Source organism: Monodon monoceros, unplaced genomic scaffold, assembly GCF_005190385.1.
Source record: "Monodon monoceros isolate NGI ecotype Baffin Bay Population unplaced genomic scaffold, NGI_Narwhal_1 Super_Scaffold_9, whole genome shotgun sequence".
Classification (NCBI taxonomy): Eukaryota; Metazoa; Chordata; class Mammalia; order Artiodactyla; family Monodontidae; genus Monodon; species Monodon monoceros.
The window spans coordinates 46,169,174-46,189,422 of NW_021703786.1; the positions used below are offsets into that span (position 1 = coordinate 46,169,174).

At 53.1% G+C, this 20,249-nt stretch overlaps 2 protein-coding genes across 3 annotated transcripts; both read right to left on the reverse strand.

Moving 5' to 3' along the window:
- Positions 1 to 1,860: 1,860 nt before the first annotated feature.
- On the reverse strand, positions 1,861 to 5,761 carry EFNB3 (ephrin B3). The gene is made up of 5 exons (XM_029212806.1): positions 5,640 to 5,761; positions 3,175 to 3,467; positions 2,913 to 3,005; positions 2,706 to 2,810; positions 1,861 to 2,270 (listed from the first exon to the last, which is right to left on the reverse strand). Exons 1-5 carry the CDS (start codon positions 5,759 to 5,761, stop codon positions 1,861 to 1,863), a joined length of 1,023 nt encoding a protein of 340 aa, XP_029068639.1.
- Positions 5,762 to 7,869: 2,108 nt separating this feature from the next.
- Positions 7,870 to 19,356, reverse strand: WRAP53 (WD repeat containing antisense to TP53). 2 transcript variants are annotated; one of them, XM_029213155.1, is made up of 10 exons: positions 18,758 to 19,345; positions 18,509 to 18,607; positions 17,923 to 18,034; positions 10,131 to 10,219; positions 9,851 to 9,941; positions 9,609 to 9,741; positions 8,838 to 9,046; positions 8,528 to 8,631; positions 8,247 to 8,381; positions 7,870 to 8,131 (listed from the first exon to the last, which is right to left on the reverse strand). In XM_029213155.1, exons 1-10 carry the CDS (start codon positions 19,159 to 19,161, stop codon positions 7,885 to 7,887), a joined length of 1,623 nt encoding a protein of 540 aa, XP_029068988.1. In that variant the 5' UTR covers positions 19,162 to 19,345; the 3' UTR covers positions 7,870 to 7,884. The 2 variants fall into 2 exon arrangements, with proteins under 2 accessions (XP_029068988.1, XP_029068989.1); XM_029213156.1 differs by having other exon boundaries at positions 7,888 to 8,131; positions 8,252 to 8,381; positions 18,758 to 19,356.
- Between the last annotated feature and the right edge of the window lie 893 nt (positions 19,357 to 20,249).

The window sequence follows — 20,249 nt, forward strand, 5'->3', positions numbered from 1 at the left end:
ACTCAGCTGAAAAGCTGTTCTAATCACCATTTCTCTGCCCCAATTCACGTCCAGTCATTCTCCAGCCTTCTCATCAACTTTTGAAGTTTTTTATTTTTTTTTGGTTTTTGTTGTTCAAATTTCCCTTTTACAGTAAAACTATTGAGGTGACGGCCATACCCCGCCACCTCCCCCATGGCAATATCAACTTCCTGTTCTCTGGAAGGAGCGATTAGAAAAATCAGGAAGGAGCTGGGAACTACAGCACCAGAGAGATAGCTTGACCTCTGGTGGACAAAGCAACCATCTTGGCTGGTGATTGAGGTGGCCGACGTGGTGCCCAAAGGCATCTCTGACCTAAAGGAAATGAGCTGGGAGGAAACTGAGGCAACACCCAATTGTGCACTAGTGGGCAGGAAGAGGTATCAGCTGGTCACTATGGAAAGACTGGCTGTTGCTAAGGACCACTGTCAGCTAGACCAGTCAGTAGGCCACCATTTTGGTCACTAAGAAGGGAGCTGTGTTGAGTTTGAAGGGAGTAGGAAATGGAGAATGTGATGAACAAGACAGCCATCCAGGTTACTGGGGACAACACGTGGGTTCTTGGGGTCATCCTGTTGAGTAACAGAGATTATACTGGGATATGGAAAGGGAAGAACAAGACAAATTGAGCCTGCCATGGCAGATGGCAGCCACCTTAGCTGTCCTAAAAGCAGCACAGAGAACAAGGGAAGGGAGATCCTGGCACGTGACACTGAATACTAGGAAGAACCTCAGTCCACCCGATCTTCTTAGAGTAAGTTCCAGCTTCCTCCTGAAATGGGAAGTTCTTCCTGCCCACCCTTCTCCACAGAGTAAGAACCATCCACCTCCCCCCACCCCCCAGACTAAGCCACTTCCGGTTCCAGCCAGACCACTTCCTATTTCAGAAGTGCTACTTCCTGTCCTGGATGAAGGCACTTCCAGTTCCTGCTGCACTGCTTCCACTTCCCAGGCCACTTCTGTCCAGGCCTGGTCACTTCTTGTCTGGAGCAAGTCACTTCCTGTCCCAAGTGGCCCATTCAGCATCAGACCAAGTCCACATGTGTCCTGACTGGTTCATAGCTTGCTATTGGCCACTGGACAAAACGGGACACTTCTCATGGTAGCTGTCATGACCCAACCATCCCAAATCGCTGGAGTAAATATGTAGAGGCCTGGGGCAGGGCAGAGGAGGAGGCCTTGCTACCCATGCCCTGAGCTGGGGTGGAGTGCCAGAGCCTTCCCCATAAGGCCCCCATTTTTGGCAGACTGAGGGGAGTGGTTGGTAAGAGAAGTCAGAAGAGGGAGCTGAGGGGAGAAATGCTTTGATGCCCCCACCCTGGAGATGGGAGAGGTACAGGATAAGAAGCCAAGAGGGTAAATAAAAGGAGGTACAGGGAGGAGGATGCTAGGGAAGAGGAACAGACCTAGAGACAGAAGAGAGAGACAGAAAATAAGAGAGAGAGGAGAAAAGAAGAGAAAAACAGTGAGAGGCAGAAAGAGGTGCCAACCAAAAGACAGACTGTTCCCACCCCTAGCTCTCAGTGGGTGAGGGGGACAAGGATCCCTGGGTCATGGTTAGACGAAGAGGCTGAATCTTTGCCCCCTCCCCAGGGGAATAGGACCCAGGAACACAGAGACAGAGAGGGGCACACACAGCCAACCAGAGGGCAGGCGGTCATTGGGTGGATGTCTTAGGGAATCCTAAAAGTGGAGAAGAGGCGAGAGCCAGGAGGAGCAAAGGAGCTGGGGGGGCAAAGGGGGCCAAGGAGATGCTAGAGGTGTCCCTCAAACCATGAATTAAACTGGAGGAGCACCCCACAAAGGGCTGGATCCAGGACAGCCAGGTCGGAGGAGCCCTCATACCTTGTAGTAGATGTTTGGAGGGCTCTGGGGGGGCCCATCCTGCACGATGTACACAGGATGCCCATAGTCACCACTCACCTTTTCATAGTGGGGACAAAAGGGGGGGTCTGCAGCCCCACCGCCCCGCAGAGCTATCCCTAGCTCCCCAGGCTCAGCCTCCCTAGGTCCCATCCCGCCTCCACCCCCCAGGCCCAGAGACCCTCCCCTCCCGAAGGAGCCAGGACCAGGGTGGCGACTCTCCGAAGGCTTGGCCCGCCGTCTCCGCCAACACATGGCACCCCCAGCCCCTGCCACGCCCAGCAAGAGCAGCGCCAGCCCCCCTGCTGCCCCGGCCACTGCGGGCATGCTGGGAGGGGGCAGGGGGCCTTCAGCACCCCGGGAGGTTGCATTGCTGGTGGGGTCACCTGGCAGGGAAGGGGTGAAGGAGGAAAGAGGGGGTGGGGCTGAAGGAGCCACCCGGGCATCTGGACACCCATCTTTGCGGGTCCCCATGGGTTTCCCCAGCAGTGCCCAGGCCCTTTGGGGACCCCACTTCCCCTCCCGTCCAAGCCCCACTCGGAATCCAGGTGTGTCCAGCCCTTCAGCTCCATGCCAAGGAGTCCTCCCCCCTTCTCTGACAGCACTGATTGAAGCACTGACTTGGCTAATTAGTTCTGATTGAGTCTTTTCCTCATTTGGCTTCCATTCCCCTCCCACCCTCCCATCCTCTCTTCTCCTCTTTCCTGTATCACTGCCCCCAAAACTGAAGAGGGAGGGAGGGAGAGGGTGAAGCTAGGGCAGCTGGGGTCCGAGAGCAGAGGAGGCTAGGGAAGACAGGAGGCTGGACCCCTGGTTCCTACCTGCTGTGTTCTCCTTCCCAGGCTCCAGGCTGTGGGCCACCCCTCGGTCTTTTTCCATGGGCATTTCAGACACAGGCTTTCGGGGAGCAGCCCCTCCTCGGGGACCTGGAGACGGGGAAGGGCCAAGAGAGGGGCTGAGACAGCAGCCCCCTGACCACGATGGTACTGCCCCTCGGCCCCTAGGAGGTGTGCCCCAGCCCCACTCACTTTGTCCCACTCGAAGAAGCACCTTCATGCCTCTAGTGAGGCACACACCTCCCTGCAAGCTCTCCAGGCCTTCCCGGGTTCCATCCGATGTGGCTGGGAGAGAAGAACCAGAGGGAGAAGTTGGCCCTCCAGAGTCTACACCTATTCTGTCTCCATGCCTGGCCCCAACACCACACGAGGTGGCTCCAGTGGTCCCCTCCCTCATCTGCCCTCGATCCCAGGAGCACCTCCCCACTCGACCCTGCCCGCTGCCCAGCAGTACCAATTATGTAGTAATCGTGGTGTGAGCGGAACTCGTGGCCCCAGAGGTTAGGGCTATACTCCTGGAACTTGATGGTGAAGCGGAGATCCAGATCTGGCCGGTCACAAGTGAGAAGGAGGTTTGGGGCAGGGGGTGCCTCACAGCGCCGGCCCTGGGCACCCCCTACCAGATACAGCTTGTAGAACTCGTAATTAGGAGAGGAGTGGGGGCCAGGAGGCCGGGCCCGGGGGCAGAGCAGGTCTAGCCGGTCCCCGATCTGAGGGTAGAGCACGTAACCACCCTCTGCCTGGAACCTATGGGGAGGAGGGCAAGGTGGATAAGGACGAGAGGTGTCAGAGGTCTGGTCCCCAGAGCTTTGCCTCCCTCACCCCACATCCCTGCAGGACAGCCTTTGTCTGAGTGGAGAGTCTGTTCAGACAGAGCAGGCACTAAGGTCTCTGGAAGCTCACGGAAGCAGCAGGAAGCCAGGCTCAGAGGTCTCCTGCCCCTTGGTGTGCCCAAATGCACTCTTCAGCCCGCCCTCACCACATGCACACTGCCATCTCTTGCTCCATCACCGGTCCTGTTGCCATGGCAACAGGATGCCAGTTACTAAGGAGCTGGCCTCTCTGGAACCACACAGCCCACCCCTCCCGGGTGATTTCACTATTCCATGGCAGTCAACCATGGGGGCAGAGCCTCCCCTCCCACAGGCCACCACTGAATTTCAGTGATTTCAGGGCAAAGGGGGCGGGGTGGGGGAGGGGGTGTGGAGGGTGATCCAGACCAGTGTCCCAAGTACCCAGGCAATGTAACAGGACACAAATGCCTGGTCTGGCAATGGCCCTAAATGGGGCTAATCGAAACAGCTGCCCCAGACATTTCCCTGCTCAGTACCCCACTTCCCTCAGGTCCCACACTTCTTAGGGAAAGTGCCCTATTGCTTTGGAATTGAAAGAGTTGACTTTTCGACCCACAGCTGACACAAGTCCACATCTCCCTCAGCCCCGGCAGCCACTGGCCCAGCACAGCCACTACTTGCCAACAGCTGCAGACAGGGTCTCAGAACTTGGTCACAGGGGACTGCTGCTTGGTATCTTCCCAGACTCCCAAATAACCCCCTCCCTCCCTGCCCCAACATCCCAAAGAGCTCCCAGAACACCCTAACTCCATTTTCTCAGCTCTATCAGGATAAGCCTAACTTACATCCTCACACTGCTCCTGATACTCCAACTGCATCTGGGAGTTGGTGGGTAGGAGACTGAGAGGGGAAAAGACATTTGAGATTAGACCCCAAGAGATATGGGAGGGAGGCCAGGACAGGAAATGTGAGGGAAGCTGTGAAGTAAAGAGAGGAAGAATAATTACCCTAGTTCTCCTTTAATGAGCATATAATATGTTCAAATACCTTACCTCTAATCTTCATAAAACCTGTAAGGATTGAGGATACAAACTCAGGAAGGTTAAGTGACTTGCCCAAGGCCACACAACAGAAAGCAGCAGAGCTAGGATTAAGACCTAGGATTTGATGAGCTCCAAAGCACACCCTCTTTGCATGGCCTCACACAGCCTCCCCAGGCAATTAGGAAGTTTTCAAAACACAAAACTCTTTTGCTAACAGGGAGTAGGATCTGCATGGAGGCAAGGGACCCAAATGACCTCCCAAGGGTTCTGTCCTACTCTGTGTGGCTTGAAGTTTCATCTGACCCCTGGCCTTTTTTCAGAGCAAAGCAAGCATGCCTCAGAACAGAGGGTCTGATGGAAGAGTTTGCAGCAAAGATGGGGGAGGGGGCAACGGAGTCCTCAGGACTCCAGATGCAAGAGGGAAAGTGGGGGCTTTAGGGGGCTCCAGGCTTCTTCCAGAAAGAAATCTCCAAGCCAGGAAGGCAGGAAAATCTTCTGGTTGGGAAATTGTTCCACCAAGGACTCACAGACCCTCCGGCTGTGGGCAAGAGTTAGGAGACGGATGTGTGAAGAAGGGTCAAAAAGCCTTGGGGGAGTTGTCCCCAGTGCCCCCAAACTGAGAGCCCTTCCCTCCCATTTCCACCACTGAGTCCCTTCTGGGGAGGGAGGCACCCTGCCCTTCCTCTCAGCACCTCAGCAGCACCTACTCAGCTGCTCTCCTGAGAGCTGACATTAACCAGGCTCCCTCTAAGCCCAGCCCCCGACACCACACAGGTCTCCCACAAACCCAAATAACCACTCCACTGTCCTCCCGGCTACCCATGATCTTTCAAATCCTTGCCCCTTGGGGGTCTTTCAAACTCCTGACACATGGTTGTCACCACCCGCATCCAGCTCTGTGCGTGGCCCGAGAGTCTGGCTCCCAAGACCACCTCTGTCTGGTTGCCCATCAGCTCACATCCGATCACCAGCACCCTCCCTCCGCCTCCTCCCAGCTCCGAGAACCCAGCCCCCAAAGTCCCTAAGGCTTCCAGACTCCCTGCCCACAGGGTGTGGGGTATCCCCACCCCCGGGCCGCTCACCTCTTATTCGCGGAATTCCAGTAGACGGGCTCCAGGCTGAGCCCAGACACCAGCCCCCAAAAACCGAGCAGCAGCAGGGCCCCGACTCGCACGCCCCCCGGCCCAGAACGGGGGGCCCCCATGACCCCGCCAAGGCCTGGGGGGCGAGGCACCAACTCCCCCAAAGTCGCTCACCCCCTGGGGTGACTGCCTTGGCCGCCCGGGCTATTCTGCCCCGGCCACCCGGGTGGCTGATGCCCCCCGCTCCCACGCGGACCCGCTTCCTGCTCCACCCGCGTCCCCTCTCCGGAGCGCTCCGCCCGCAGAAGCCCTTCCAGGGGCCGTCTGCAGGCGCCCTGCGCCCCCGGCCCACGCGCCGGCACCCCGGTATTTATGAGCGGGCCTAAGTGGGGGACTGGGGGAGCCGGGGACCGGGCGGGGGCGGCATGGGGCGCCGGGCTAGGGAGCGGGGAAGGGGGCGCCGAGCCGGAGCCCCAGCCTCGCCGGGATTGAGGGCAGCGGGCTAAGGGAGGAAACCAACCAGTCCTGAGCCCAGGAGGGGGGAGTTAAAGGAGAGGCGGGGAGGGGGAGAGGATGGCGGAGGGAAAAACCGGAGCTGGAGCCCGAGTCGGAGCGGGCGATCATGCAGCCCACGCCCCCCACACCTCCCTCACCTCGCGCACCTCCCAGCCCTCACCCCGCCGCCCCGCCTCACTCCCCCGCGCGGTCTCTCACGCCCCCTTTGTCTCTGCAACTCTCCGGCTCTGGCTTAGTTTCTGCCCACCTCCCCTCCTGCCCTCGGATCGCCCGAGCGGTTGGAATCTTCCGCTCCCTCAAATCCAGAAAGGCTCTCGCCCTCTCCACCCCGAGGAACCCAGCCCCTTTCGCTCCCGCAGCCCCCTCCTCCCCCATCCCAAAACAACACCGCTGCTCCGGGGAGGTCTGAAGAGAATAATAATAACCTTGAAGGCTCCGCACTTTACAAAGTGGGCTGAGTTGACCTTCTCGACTACCTGTGTGAAGTGGGAGGGGCAGAGCTTAAGGATCCCCGTGGCAGTGATGAAGAAACTGAGGCTCAGAGAGGCTCTGTGACTTGCCCAAGGTCACACGAGGAATCTGGGATAAAGCCGAAACCAGACCCAGGCTGCCGAACTCCCGCTCCTGGGGTATCTTTTGTCACAGCCTCCTAGACCCTCTACTGCTATCTGGAGGTTGACGAAAGGCAAGAGATTCGGGGGTAAACTTGGGCCCTTCTTAGATGGTTGTGGGGAGAAATGGGGCCGGGAGATACGGAGAACCTACAACCCAAAACCCGCATGCAGCCGGAAGGGCTGTTTCCAATTATCCTGGGGGAAGGGAGGAGGATTTGCCTTTTTGGGTGTAAGAACCCTGGCTTTCAGCACCTCTGGGCAGAGGTGACATTTCTCTCCCCTCTCTAGTCGTCGCAGGCCTCCAGTCCCTTCCCTTAGGCTGTGAGGTCCAGAATCAAATCCTCTGCTGACAGTATCTCTTCAGAGCCCCCCTTCTCAGTGTGTGGCAAGGTGGGGGGAGGGGGGGAGCCACTGCTTGAAATAACATACCCCCCAAAAAGACAGAGCTGATAAATGAAGAAACCAGACCAGCGACAGCTACTGAATGACTCTCGCCCTTGTCCTGCATCTAACGGGAATACAGAATGTGACATCTGTGTTTTTCGGCACCTTTACTCTTTCATGTGTGCCCTTGACTCTGGCTACTCAGTCACCTGCCTCCTGGGGGAGTCCGGGGGAGGGGGGGAGGCGGTCCTCCTCTCCCCTTCCCCCAGAGCTGACTAATGGTCCCTCTGCTGCTGGATGATGGTAAATAGTGTTGAGCAGGAGTGAGCGGGTGTCTTGTCTGTCACCATCTGCACAGTCTCACACAGTCACACGCAACAGTCTGACACACAGCTCCTGCCACTCCTGCTCAGCCACACTCACCCTGACCCCTGCTGCCCCCACCTTGGGAGTGAGATTTCAAACAGGTTCCCCCCTTCAGTTTACCAAGTTGCCTAGCAACCAGCCAGTCAATGGCATGAAGCCCCACCCCCCACTTACTTGACTTCACACCAAGCTCAGCAGCCCCATTGGTTCCCGCCTAGTCCCACCTCTCAAGCCTGGTTTCAGGAACAATATGCCAGTCCCCAGTGCCGCTGGACCCGGGAGCCCGCTGGTACCCCTCCCGGCCCCATCTCCATCATCTGCCTCCCCAAAGAGACACAAAGACTCTAATATCATATAAAACCTTTTTATATAAACTCACGCCCACCTCCCTCTGTCCCTCCCTGTCCCTTCTCGTCCTGGTGAGCATCAGGGACACTGGTATCCGGGCCACCCCCACACCACCAGAGCTGAAGCTGACATTCAAGGTGGACGTGGCGCATGGAGAGCAGGGGAAGGTCCACCTCCTCCTCCCCCTCGTCCCCACTCTCCGTGGGCTCCGGAAACACACGCTGACCGGAGCCAGTGGCCAGCAGAGGCAGACTAGGGTGCAGGCTGTAGGGAGAGATGGGCGGCGCCAGTCAGCACCATGAGCCAGGATGTTTGCTCCCTCAGGGATTTACCTTTCTCCCCAACCCAAGCCCCCAAATCTGCAGAATTAACTTATGACCTCACTCCATTGGTGCAGTCCTTCTGGGGCAGGAAGCTCAGCACTGGCTCCGGCCTCCCCTCATGCCCAGCCGCACCGGTGTCCCACACGGAGACGGCCCCGCTCGTGCTGCCGCTCACTAGGAACTGCCCACTCCTGGGGAAGAGAGGAGAGGCTTGCTGGCATGCAGTCATCACCGGGGGCAGGAACCCTTCACGGTCAGGGGCTGGGACCCTACAGGTGGGCTCTGGCATCCCTGGGGGCATCAAGACCCTGGGCAGGAAGGACCCACAGTCACTCACGGGTCCAGATCAAAGTAGATGCGCTGATTGGTGGTCACTTCACGACTCAGGGACCACAGTGGACGTCCAGGCTGCCGGAGATCCCAGCAGAGAAGCTCAGCATCCTAAGAACAAAGAACAGGAGCCTAGAATCGTTTCTACCCTCCACTCCCCCACTCCCAACACATGCCTGCTTCCCTCCAGTTTTATAAGCACTCCTTTAGCTGGGTTGATTTTTTTTTTCCCATGCCCATCTCCCAACACAGCACAGACTACATCCCCACTCCTGCCTTTTACCCCCCGCTTTGGGATCTCAGAACATGATCCCTACCTTACGGGCTCCTGAAAAGAAGCGATTCCCATCGGGGTGGAAACAGAGATGGGTGATGCCCCCTTGGTGCCCTCCCAGCAAGGCAAGAGGGGAGCCATCATCCCAGGTGTACAGACCCAGGGAGCGCCCGTAGGAGCCACAGGCATAGAGGGGCTGGGTTGGACTGAAGGCGATGCAGGAGATGATGCCGCTCTGGCCCTGCTTTTTTGCTAGAAAGGGAAGGAACAAAGTCGGGGAGAGGGCAAGAGCACCTGGCATTAACCACGCTAATCAGAGGTACACCTCTGTCTCCCGTCCCAGAGCCCATGTGCTGGACTCAGTGCCTCCCCCACCCCGTTCGTTTTAAGCAGGATGAAGACTTCTGATGCTCCCTAGATCCTTCTATCCCCTGCAAAGGACCTAAAGGCCCAAGCCCCACTTCTTCCCTCTCAAACCTGTTTTTCCTTGAAGGGCTGGAAAGCAGAAGGCTTATAGAAAAAGGGAATCAGCTTTACCTCCAGTTTCCTGGAGATACCAAGATTTGGGAGATCAAAAGGTACAGGGCACGGGGCTCAAAAGCGAACCAGCTCTTTACCCAGAGGTAAAGTTCCGCCCCTCCCTGAGTCTGTTTTCTTCCCTGTGCACTGGGCCCAACCTGCCCCACACGTCTGTACTGAGGATGATGTGACCCCCGCCTCAACCCTGCACGTGACCCCCTGGCTCACACAAGGCCCCTCTGCACGTGGCTGGGCCCTTTTCTCTCCTCCTCCCTCAGAGGCGTGGACTGCTTACCAAATGTGGCTCGGACCTCACAGTCGCGGCCGGGCCGGGACGTGGAGAAGATACGCACGGTCCGGTTGAAGCCACAGAAGAGCTGGGAGCCATCCGGGGAGAAGCAGAGCGAGTGGGCTGCCGTCAGCTCGTCCTGGGGGTGGGAAAGGGCTGGAAATAGGCCTAGCAAAGAGCCTCAGCCGTTCTCAAGGAAGGAGAGCTGGGCCAGGACGAGCCCTGGGACTGGGCGGGGAGGTCCCTACCAGGTGGTTGTAGGAGCGAAAGGAAGCCCGGAGCTCTCCAGTGAAGGCATCCCAGATGTGAATCGGGTTCTCCCGGCTGCTGCTGGCCACGCTGAGAGAGACACGGACACTGAGGCCCCAGTGCTGTCAAAGGAAGGGGAGGAAGCCAACTGACCGGCCCTCTCAGCTCACATCTGAAGGGCACAGCAAGCTTTCCTCCTCCCGAGACCCCTGACTCTCTCAGTGGAGGGTCCCCTTGAAATGGGGGCGGCGGGGAGGGGAGGCGAAAGACATCACTTACTAGGAGGTGTCTGGTTGGGCTGAAGACATCAGAGAATACCAGCAGTAATCATAGATGGTGTCGCCTTCCACCATTCGAAGGACGGGAGCCTGGACAGAGATGCGGGGATGCCTGGGTCACTGGTGGGAAAAGGAGGCCCACTCGGAAATCTAGCAGTTTTATGGCAGAGGGAGATGCTCTGTGGGCACTTAACCAGGTAGGAGAAGGCAGACGGGGTAAATATGAAGAACAGGATCTTGATCTCAAAGTTTAAGGTTTAGCTCAGACTTTAACATCAGACTTGGGCCACCAAAAGCCATGCAGATTTACCCTTTTGCTTTTTCAACACTTAGAGAGCAAGAAACAAGTAATATCCCAACCCAGAAACAAAGAACCAACCAATGATACAAATATCTACCGAGTGCCTACCAGGCACCATTTGATCCTCTAAAAAAACTTACTGAACAGTTCAAACAAGCAAAGAAGTATTAAAACAAAGCCAAACAAACCCTGTGAGTCCTCCACGTAGCTTAAGAAGCAAAATATTTTACCAAACGGTTAAAACCTCTTCCCAGTGAAACCCTCCCTCAGAGGTAAACACCATCCTGAATTTATCACTCTCGTGTATTTCTTTAGGAATACATTCAGACAGAGAAAAAAACAATATATACCATGGTCTTGCGTGCTGTTAAACTTAATATGAATGGTAGCAAGCTGTATGCATCCCACCGCGATTGTGAGATTACGGTGACACACTGAGCTCAAATTCATGCATCTTCCCTGCTGTACAGCGCTCCACTCACCCATCCCTCTCCACTGACAGTCACTGGTGTTTTCCCAATTTCTGGCTAGTGTGCTGTAACATTCTGGTACCCGTGTGGGAGGGTTTCTCTGCAGTTTCTGCTAAAGAGGGAATCACTGGGGCTCTACAGTCTGCACTCTGCCAGCTCTACTAGATCATGTCACGTTTTTCCCAAAGTGCTCATCCAGATTTACTCTCCCCCCAGCAGCGTGTACGAGCGCCTGTTGCTCTGCATCCCCTTGGTGTTGTCAGACTTTCAAATTTTTCTCAATTTGAAGGCTGTGAAATGGTATTTCATTACGATATAAACTGGCGTTTCTCAATGTCTAACCAGTGAAGTTAGACATTTTTGTGTTTAAGGGCACCTTTTCCTAGTTTTTGCTCAGTTTTCTCCTAGGTTGTTGCTTTTTTCTTACTGACCTGAAGGAAATCTTTACATCAGTTGGATACCAGTCCTTTGGCGGGGTGACGTCACCCCTTTGGCCCTCGGGTGATGTCACCCAGTCGTGAATGCAGGGTCCACTTCTCCACCCTGAACCCTTGCATCCGACTGTCTGGTGGAAAGCTCCACTGGGGCATCCCACAGGGTCCTCAAACTCAGTTTCTCTGGAACAGACCCAGCCTCTGCAGCCTGTGAACCGGCTGCTCCTCCTGGGCTCCCCACCCAGTTCTCAAGCCTGAAATGTGAGCACCTTGACTACTACTACCCTTCACTCCCTTTCCTCTCCTGGTCCAACCCAAGGCCAGAGCTTGCCAATTGCACCTCCTAGGTTCGCCTGAACCTGTCCCCTTGCCTTCAATCCCACGTGAAGCCACTGCCTTCTTGCTAGCATTTCTACACGTTCCCCCAGCCTCCCTGCACCCCACACTCCAATCTGCCCCTCCATTCTCCACCCTGCAGCCACACTGAGGCCCCTGGAATCCTGTACAGCGTCACTCTCCTGCTTAAAACATTGCAATGCCTCCCCAAAACCCTCGGTATAAAACCCAATCTCCTATGAAGCCTTCCCTTACCAGGCGTCTACGCCATACCCACCTTTCCAGGCTCATCCCTCATCCCTGTATTCACTCCTGTAATAGCTCCACGTCCCATTATCCTGACTCTCAGTCCCTAGAAGGTGCCAACTCCCTACACTCCTGAACTGCACACTTTCATGCACACTAGCCTCCAAGTCTGGAATAGTCTTCCTTCCCTTCCCCCAGAGGCTCTTCCTGGTTGATTCCTAATCATCCTCTGGGTCTCTTAGACACTTCCTCCACTGGGAAGCCTCCCCAGCCCCTCGAGCTGAGCCAGGTGCCCTGCTCCACGCTCCAAGAGCCCTCTGTGCCCTCCACGCTACAGCGTACCCATCTGAGAAGGCAGGAACCATGTCTGTCTTGCTCACCACTGTTTCCCCAACACCTAGTGTACAATCAGCAGTCAAATGTTTTAATGGGAAAATGGAAACAGAAGACCGTTCCAATAACATAAGGCCCAAAATAATAACACCTTGAATTAAAACAGAGGCAGTCAAGTGAAGTGGATAGATTAGGAAGATCACAAGAACCTGATGGGATTTGGTAATTAACTGGACATGGGGGTTAGGGAAATGGAAGATTAAAGGAGGAGACCCTGGCTTCTGGTTTGGATACCTGAGGTCACCAAGATGGTAGAAGGACTTGGGGTGCACAGGAAGGCTATGAGATGCCAATGTCCTCAGTGAGTTAGGGAGAATCAGACAGCATAAGCGTCAAAGGAAAAGTTTTTACAAAGTGAAAGAGCAATTGTCTGGATATAGCATTTAGGAATGAGGACACTCCCTCTCCAACCTGAGATATGTAGGGCACAGAGGATGCACAGTCTCTCCCAGAGAGGGTACAGGAAAGGGAAAGCCTCAGGCAAGAGCCACGGGGTACAGAGAGTACTCAGGGAAGAAGTGGAGAGTTAGAAACAGGAGTTCCAGAAAGCTCTGTGAAAAGGTGGAGAAGGGAGGGGAGGAATTGGGAAACTATGGTGGGAAGAAGCAGTACACAGATGTACGCAAATACCCCAAAATATCCTACCCCAATTTCCCCACCTATACAAATGTTGTCTATTTCCATACTAAACTTGCAGACGTTAAAAATGAAAATGCCTAATGAGTATTTAGGTATTTAGGCTATGATAGAATTGGTACACTCATATTGCCAACAGCAATAATAATAATAAAAAAAAGAATAAGCAGCACAAAAAGCTTTCGAAAACAAATTGACTCTCTGTATCACGAGACTTAAAAAAGAGATATTGATTCTCTCTGACCTAGGGTGTTTCTTACTTGTAAAATTTCTCTGATTCTCTGAAGAATCTCCATCAAAACACATGGAGATGTTCACTGAAAAATAATTTATGATATAAAAATTCTGGAAACAACCCAAAAGTCCAAAACAGGTGAATAGGTAAGAAAACTATCATAGGCAGTCAGTGAAATACCATACACCATTAAGCATAACTATGAACACTGGAACACCGTGAAAAACATTTACGATGTGATTGTTAAAAGAAAAAACAGTGTACAAAACCATCTACCAAAGAGTTACAACCACACAGAGAGCTCCGGTACCTAGAAAGAATGTAGAAAAACTTAGAGGGCTGAATCTTGTAGAGTGGTAGGTAACAATGACTTTTTTCCCTTTTATTTTCAGCCATACCACGCGGCCTGTGGGATCTTAGCTCCCTCACCAGGGACTGAACCTGGGCCCTCGGCAATGAGAGCACCGATCCCTAACCACTGGACCGCCAGGGAATTCCCACCTTTTCCCCTTTTTAACATTCTCATTTCTCTCAAGTGAATGTGTACAATAAATATTCGACCTCTCACATTTCCAGTCTCCTCTAACTACCCCTACTCCTGAACTCTTTCAGGCTGGCTGTGCCACGCCCACCCAGCCCTGGTTTCTGGACACCACTGGTTTCTGTTCCAGGAACCAGGGCTAGGAGTGCCTTACAGCTTGCACACAGAATTCACATGTCTGCAGCCTCTGATCTCACAGAGATGCAGGTTAGGCAGGCATTCAGGACCGTCCCTGGAACGCACCCTTCTTTCACCATCAAGGCCCGGCACCCCCACGAACCTCGGGCACCAAAGAAGTCCCAGGCTTCCGGGCCATCTGGTCTCACCACCACCTGCTCGCTGCTCAACACACTCCCTGATCGGCCCCAATCCCACCCTCCTCCCTGCCCCCCAAATCCTTACCCCTTGGCCTCTGAAATTCCCACTCTAGAATCTTCAAACTCCCTTATTTTGCATCTTCTCGGAACGCCCTGTCCACCCACCTGGACCTGCCCAACGCTGTGGCTTTCTCAGGCTGAAATGTCTTTCATTCTCACTCCCCTCCTCAGTACAAACATCAAGGTCATTTCCAAATCTTTTCACCTCTCCAAATTCCACCTCCTCTGCAGTTCCTGCCATCACATTAGCTCCCTGTTTTTGTTTCCCTCCCTCATTCACTGAGACTTTTATCTCCTGGTTCAGTCTCTCGCTCCCCACAAATACTGTTACTCTCGGTGACGTGCACCTCCACCAGGACTTTGAGCTTGCAGTTCTCTCTGCCCAGCATATTCTTCCCCAAAATATCACGTTGGTTCACTCCCTGACTCCCTCAGATCTCTGCTCAAATTTCACCTGAATAGTGAAGGCTTCTCCGACTGCCCTTTTTATTTTTATTTTTGGCTGCACCGCACGGTTTGCAGGATCTTAGTTCCCAGACCAGGGATTGAACCCGGGGCCATGGCAGTGAAAGCACCAAATCCTAACCACTGGACTGCCAGGGAATGCCCCCAACCTCCCTTTTTAAAATTGCAATGAATTCCCCCAGTCCTCCTCTCTGCTTTATCGTTCTCCATGGTACTTGTCAGATATATATTTCACTGTGTTATTTCTTTATTGCCTGTTTCTCACACTAGAATAGAAGCTTCACAAAGACACAGACTTTTGTCTGTTTTGTTCCTGACCGACCCCTAGCAGCTAAAAACAAGCCTGGCACATAGAATGTGCTCATTGAAAACTTGTTGAATGAATGAATCAATGAAAGAATGAATAAAAACACCCAACACCCTGGCCTCTGCCATTCCTTGACTTCCTTAGCACCCACGGCCGTGGCCCTCACTCTACACCAGGGGCCCACTCCCAGTCGAGTCATCACTACAATCTCTGACCACCATCTCCAACCCACCCAGCTCCCTTGCTCTGCCATTTCCACCACAATTGTTCAGCTTCATCAGAAACCCATTCACAATCCATTTTCTTACCCATTTTACACTCTGGTCAAGCACAACAGGTGTACCCCTGCAGACACTCTCGAAGTATCCCTGCAGACACTCTCGAAACACCCCTTGTCTTTCTCTCCTGGCAAACCCCAGCCAGACCTCCTATTCCTTCTAGTCCATGCTTGCATCCAACTAACACCAAGGACTACTAGCATGTACTGAACACTGACTACATGCCAGGCAATACTTTAAGCACTTTACCCTAATTCTTTCTTTTTTTTTGGCTGTGCCACACAGCGTGCAGGATCTTAGTTCCCCCACCAGGGACCCAACCCGTGCCTCATGCAGTGGAAGCATGGAGTTTGAAACACTGGACCGCCAGGGAAGTCCTACCCTAATTCTTTTAATCCTCGCCACAACTCTATGAGGTGGGTGCTATTATTATCATCCTCATTTTACAAACAAAGAAACTACAGTCAACTTACTGGGGAAAGATGCACAACCATGCTAACTGGACTCACTTTACATGGTTGACAACAAATTTCTAGTGGGCACTGAGCAAAGAATAGCAATGCTACTCTACACCAAGCATTCCTTGGTGGTTTTGATTTTCTTCTCCCCAGGACCGATCATCTCACACCTTCTGCTCTCTCCCCACAACCCTCTGCTTTCAGCTGATAACATCCCCTTTATGCTTCACTGAGAAGCCAAGAGAGAGAGACACCCAAATCTTCCCACGACCAAACAGCTGCCTCTGAACGCATCCTCTGCCTTTCTTCCCACGTCAAGGAAGGGTTCTGCGCCTGTCAGTCTAGTCCTTCAATGTGCTCTGGATCCTGTCTTCACCCAGCCACGCAGGGACTTCGTCACCATCCCCGACAACAGCAGCAATTCCTCCCTCTCTTGCAGGGTAATTCTGACCTCACAGAAGCATCTTGTTCACCTTTCTTTAGCCCCACATTCCCTCCGGTCACCATTCCATTTCTCAGCTCCCTTTCACAGGAAAACACTTCCAAAGAATTCTCTCTTCCTCCTACCCTAATTACCTTCTACCTCCAGCACTTCTCTGAAAGTGCTCTCCTCAAGGTCACTATGTCTTCTTGGGTCATTCTCTAAATTTGCCCTCACTCTCAACAGCATGAGACATGACTCTTTGCCTCCACTTTTATAATTTCTCCTGCACCCACCTCCATGTGCTGGAGTGTTCCAGGCTCTGCTTGAGCCTTCTTCTTCATCTACACTCTCTCTTGAGATTGACTCCGTTCTCAAGACACAAGATACCATCGACATGCTCTCCTGCTTCCAAAGTATATCCCTAGCGCCCTTCGCAAAGTCTCTCCTTAGCTTTACATTTCACATTTAAAGTATCTAAAAGCCCAAATTTCCCTGGTGGCGCAGTGGTTAAGAATCCGCCTGCCAGTGCAGGAGACACGGGTTTGAGCCCTGGTCTGGGAAGATTCCACATGCCGCAGAGCAACTAAGCCCGTGAGCCAAAACTACTGAGCCTGCGCTCTAGAGCCCATTGGCCACAACTACTGAAGCCTGTGTGCCTAGAGCCTGTGCTCCGCAACAAGAGAAGCCACCACAATGAAGAGTAGCCCTCGCTCACCACAACTAGAGAAAAGCCCGTGCACAGCAACGAAGACCCAACACAGCCAAAAATAAATAAATAAATAAATTTATTTATAATAAATAAAGTTATTTTTTAAAAATAAAAAAAATAAAGTACCTAAAAACGCTTGACTTCTGTCCCAATACCTCTTCATATCCTCTGAGTAAACTGTACCCCCATCCACCCAATTGACTTCCAAGTCCTGTGAAATATACTTCAAATCCACCCACATCTATCTCGCCTGATATCACCCTAGCACAAGCCAACATCATTTCTCGCCTGGACCGTGATAAATGCCTCCTAATGAGTCTCCACTCTTGCCCACTCACAATCTATTCTCTAGCCATTATTTTGTTCTTCTCTTCTAAAAGCTCTCCCACGGCTTCCCCAAAAACACTCCAAATGCCCTACCCACAAGATCTGACAAGATGTGGCTGCTAGCCACCTCTCCACCCTCACCAGGCTTTCCCCCTCACTGGCCTTGGTCCAGGCACACTGGCTTTCTTTCTGTTCCTTAAACACACAAAGCTCTTCCCCAGCTCTGGGTCTTTGTAGCATCTTTGCCTCTTCCTGGAACGCTCTTTCTACAGCTCTTCACAGGACTGATCTCATCATCCTTCAGGTCTCAGCTCAAATGTCTCTTTTTCAGAGAGTCCCTCCCTGACCGACCATTTTATCTAAAGCGGCATCCTCTAGTTAGTCTCTCCTCATTCTGTTGATTTCCTTCGTAGCATTTATTATAATCTGTAATGAACTTGATTATTTATTGGACTACGTTTGTTGTCTATGTCCCATACAAGAAAGCAAAGCAGCTCTTCATCTGTCACATTCATTACTTTATCCCAACACCAAACACAGTAAGTGACACACTGGTAGTCATTCAATAAATACCTATAAGTCAATTAAAAACCACCGTGAGGAAAAAAAAAAAAAAAAAAAACCACCGTGAGAAATCTACTAGTCTTTTATGGAAAACACATATTCTTAACTAAAGAAGGACAAACACCTCTTTAAATGATGTCAGAATTCAGGGTAGAAAATGCTACCTGTGGAACCTCATGGTGAAATGTCCTGCCTGTGAACAGGAAACATGTGGACTGTACTTTCTCCATCTACAGGAAGGAATTAAATGCACAGTGTCTGATGAAGGGGCAGAGTTAGCCCCTACTCTTACCATTTCTGCATATTCCAGCTGCTCCCCCTCATTGTACAGCTCTGGGGGCAGGTTGTAAATCCGCAAGATGTTATCAGCACTATTGGTCAAGATGCAGGAACCATCAGGGGCCCTAGGAGTAGGAAAGAGTTAGAAAGCTGGACAGACCTGTATTTTCCACGTGTAGGACTAGGGCTGAGCTGACCTCTGGTATAGGTAAGCACCCCCAAGACCTTGAGGAAGTAGAAGACACACAATCACAAATGAATTTTTTTTTTTTTTTTTTTTTTGTGGTACGGGGGCCTCTCACTGTTGTGGCCTCTCCCGTTGCAGAGCACAGGCTCCGGACGCGCAGAGTCACGGGCCCAGCCGCTCCGCGGCATGTGGGATCTTCCCAGACCAGGGCACGAACCCGTGTCCCCTGCATCGGCAGGCGGACTCTCAACCACTGCGCCACCAAGGAAGCCCACAAATGAAATTCAAACTCAATCCAGAGGAATTCTTACTCCTTCTCCCACCATGGTGGATCCTTCTCCCAGATAACTGGGGTATTTTAAGGTGGAAATCCTGAGCGTGATTATCTCCCTGCCCCATTATGCTTACTTACCACTTACAGCCTTTCAAGAAGTTCTCAGGTTGGGTGCTGAACTCTGACCAGGAACCGCTGAGAAACCGAGGTACCTGGGAGAAGCTGTAGCTCCAGACGCTGGAAGGAAGATGGGGGAACAACAAACCTGGGTTCACCAAAGCAAAGTGGAAATGGGCCTGGAGAAGTGGGGCTGAGGACTGGCGAATAAGATATATCTCACACTTCCAATCTCCACAGATTCCTGAGCCACCTGCTATCACCACTTACGTGTATCCCTCATCCTCTGGAGCGGGTTCCTCAGACACACCTTCCTCGTCTTCTCCGGGCCCCAACTCTGGCCTGTTCGTTTCTTCTGCAGGAAGGCTCACATTTTCAGAAAGTTCTTGCTCTTCGACTCGAGGGCTCAACCCACTAGGAATACCAAACCCTGTTTCCAGGGGAATGGAGAGAGAAGCTGGGTCCCCCTCCTCCAGCTCCTGGGACACAGCTGAGACAGCCATGGGATCTGGGGACACCCGGGGCGGATCATCGCCATCGGGTGTCGGTGGCATCAGTTCAGGGTCCGTATTTTTATCCACTGGGGAAGCCTGAGGAGAGAGAGGGGCTGGAGCTGGGGCCCGGTCTGAAGGAAAGCAGTCCGGAGCTAACAGTGGCGCCTCCGGTGTCTTCATACTGCAGAGGAAGCGCGGCAGACATTAGCCGCGGCCAAGCAGTTCTCTTCCCGCCGGCTACCAGCTGCCGGGCCCGCGGAACGGCCAAGACCGCTTCAAAGTTCGCACGGATCGGGATGCAGAACTGGAGAAACCCACCAGTGCCTTCCTTCTTCCCCTGGGAGGGGGCAGAAGGCCAGGAGAACTGCGGAACAGCAACGTTAGAAAGCACGGCGCTCTTCAGCCTGCTCGGGCGCTACGAGCCACCTCTTCTCGCGGGATTTGGGCACACCTTTCCATTGGACCTCCGCATCCCGGATCAGACTTCGCGGGCGACCCACGGAGGGACAGGGCAGGGACGTAACAGGTCACGGGTTATGTTCCCATCAAGCCCTGGGGCTCCTAGTAGCTGCTGGGAGTTGTAGTCCAAAGGCTTCTGCCTCTGCGAGAAGTGCCTGAGCTCCCCCTGCGGTCTTCCGCGATCATTCTTAAAGCACCTACTCCTCTCCCCCACCTGCAGAGGGCGATAGCGCTATGTTTGATTTTACAGGTTTTAAGCTTCTTTTGCATCTCATTCGCTGAATTCTTCAGACCTCCGTCTCTTTTCATTCATTCAATAAATATTTATTACTGAACTCTTACTTGCTACCCAGTACTGTACTAGGCACTGGGAAATACAACAATGAATAAGATAGTAGACAAGGTCTCTGCCCTCCTAAGGCTTAGGTTGCTGTGTATTCAAGGCAAGGAACAAATCATTTCAGAAAATGATAGGGGCTGTGACATTTTAGCTGTTGAGTACAAACTATCCAGCTATTTAGGAAGAGGAGTGTTCCAAGCAGAGGGAATGACAAGTGCAAAGGCTTTCTTCCTTTCACCTTCATATTTGACACAGTGGCAGAATTCTACCAAAATGGTTTCCACCAATTGTGCCCTCACGGCTCCGGCTCGTCGAACTTCCCCACCCCAAATTCTCAGTAGCTACAGTACCAATACTGCTAGAATCCTAACTCTCCCCGCAACCTCCTCTCCTAATCTCAGTTCCCATCGCCTCCGCCCGCAGGGGAATTGCTTGCCCTTACTTGTCATGGCGACTGTCCAGCTTTGTG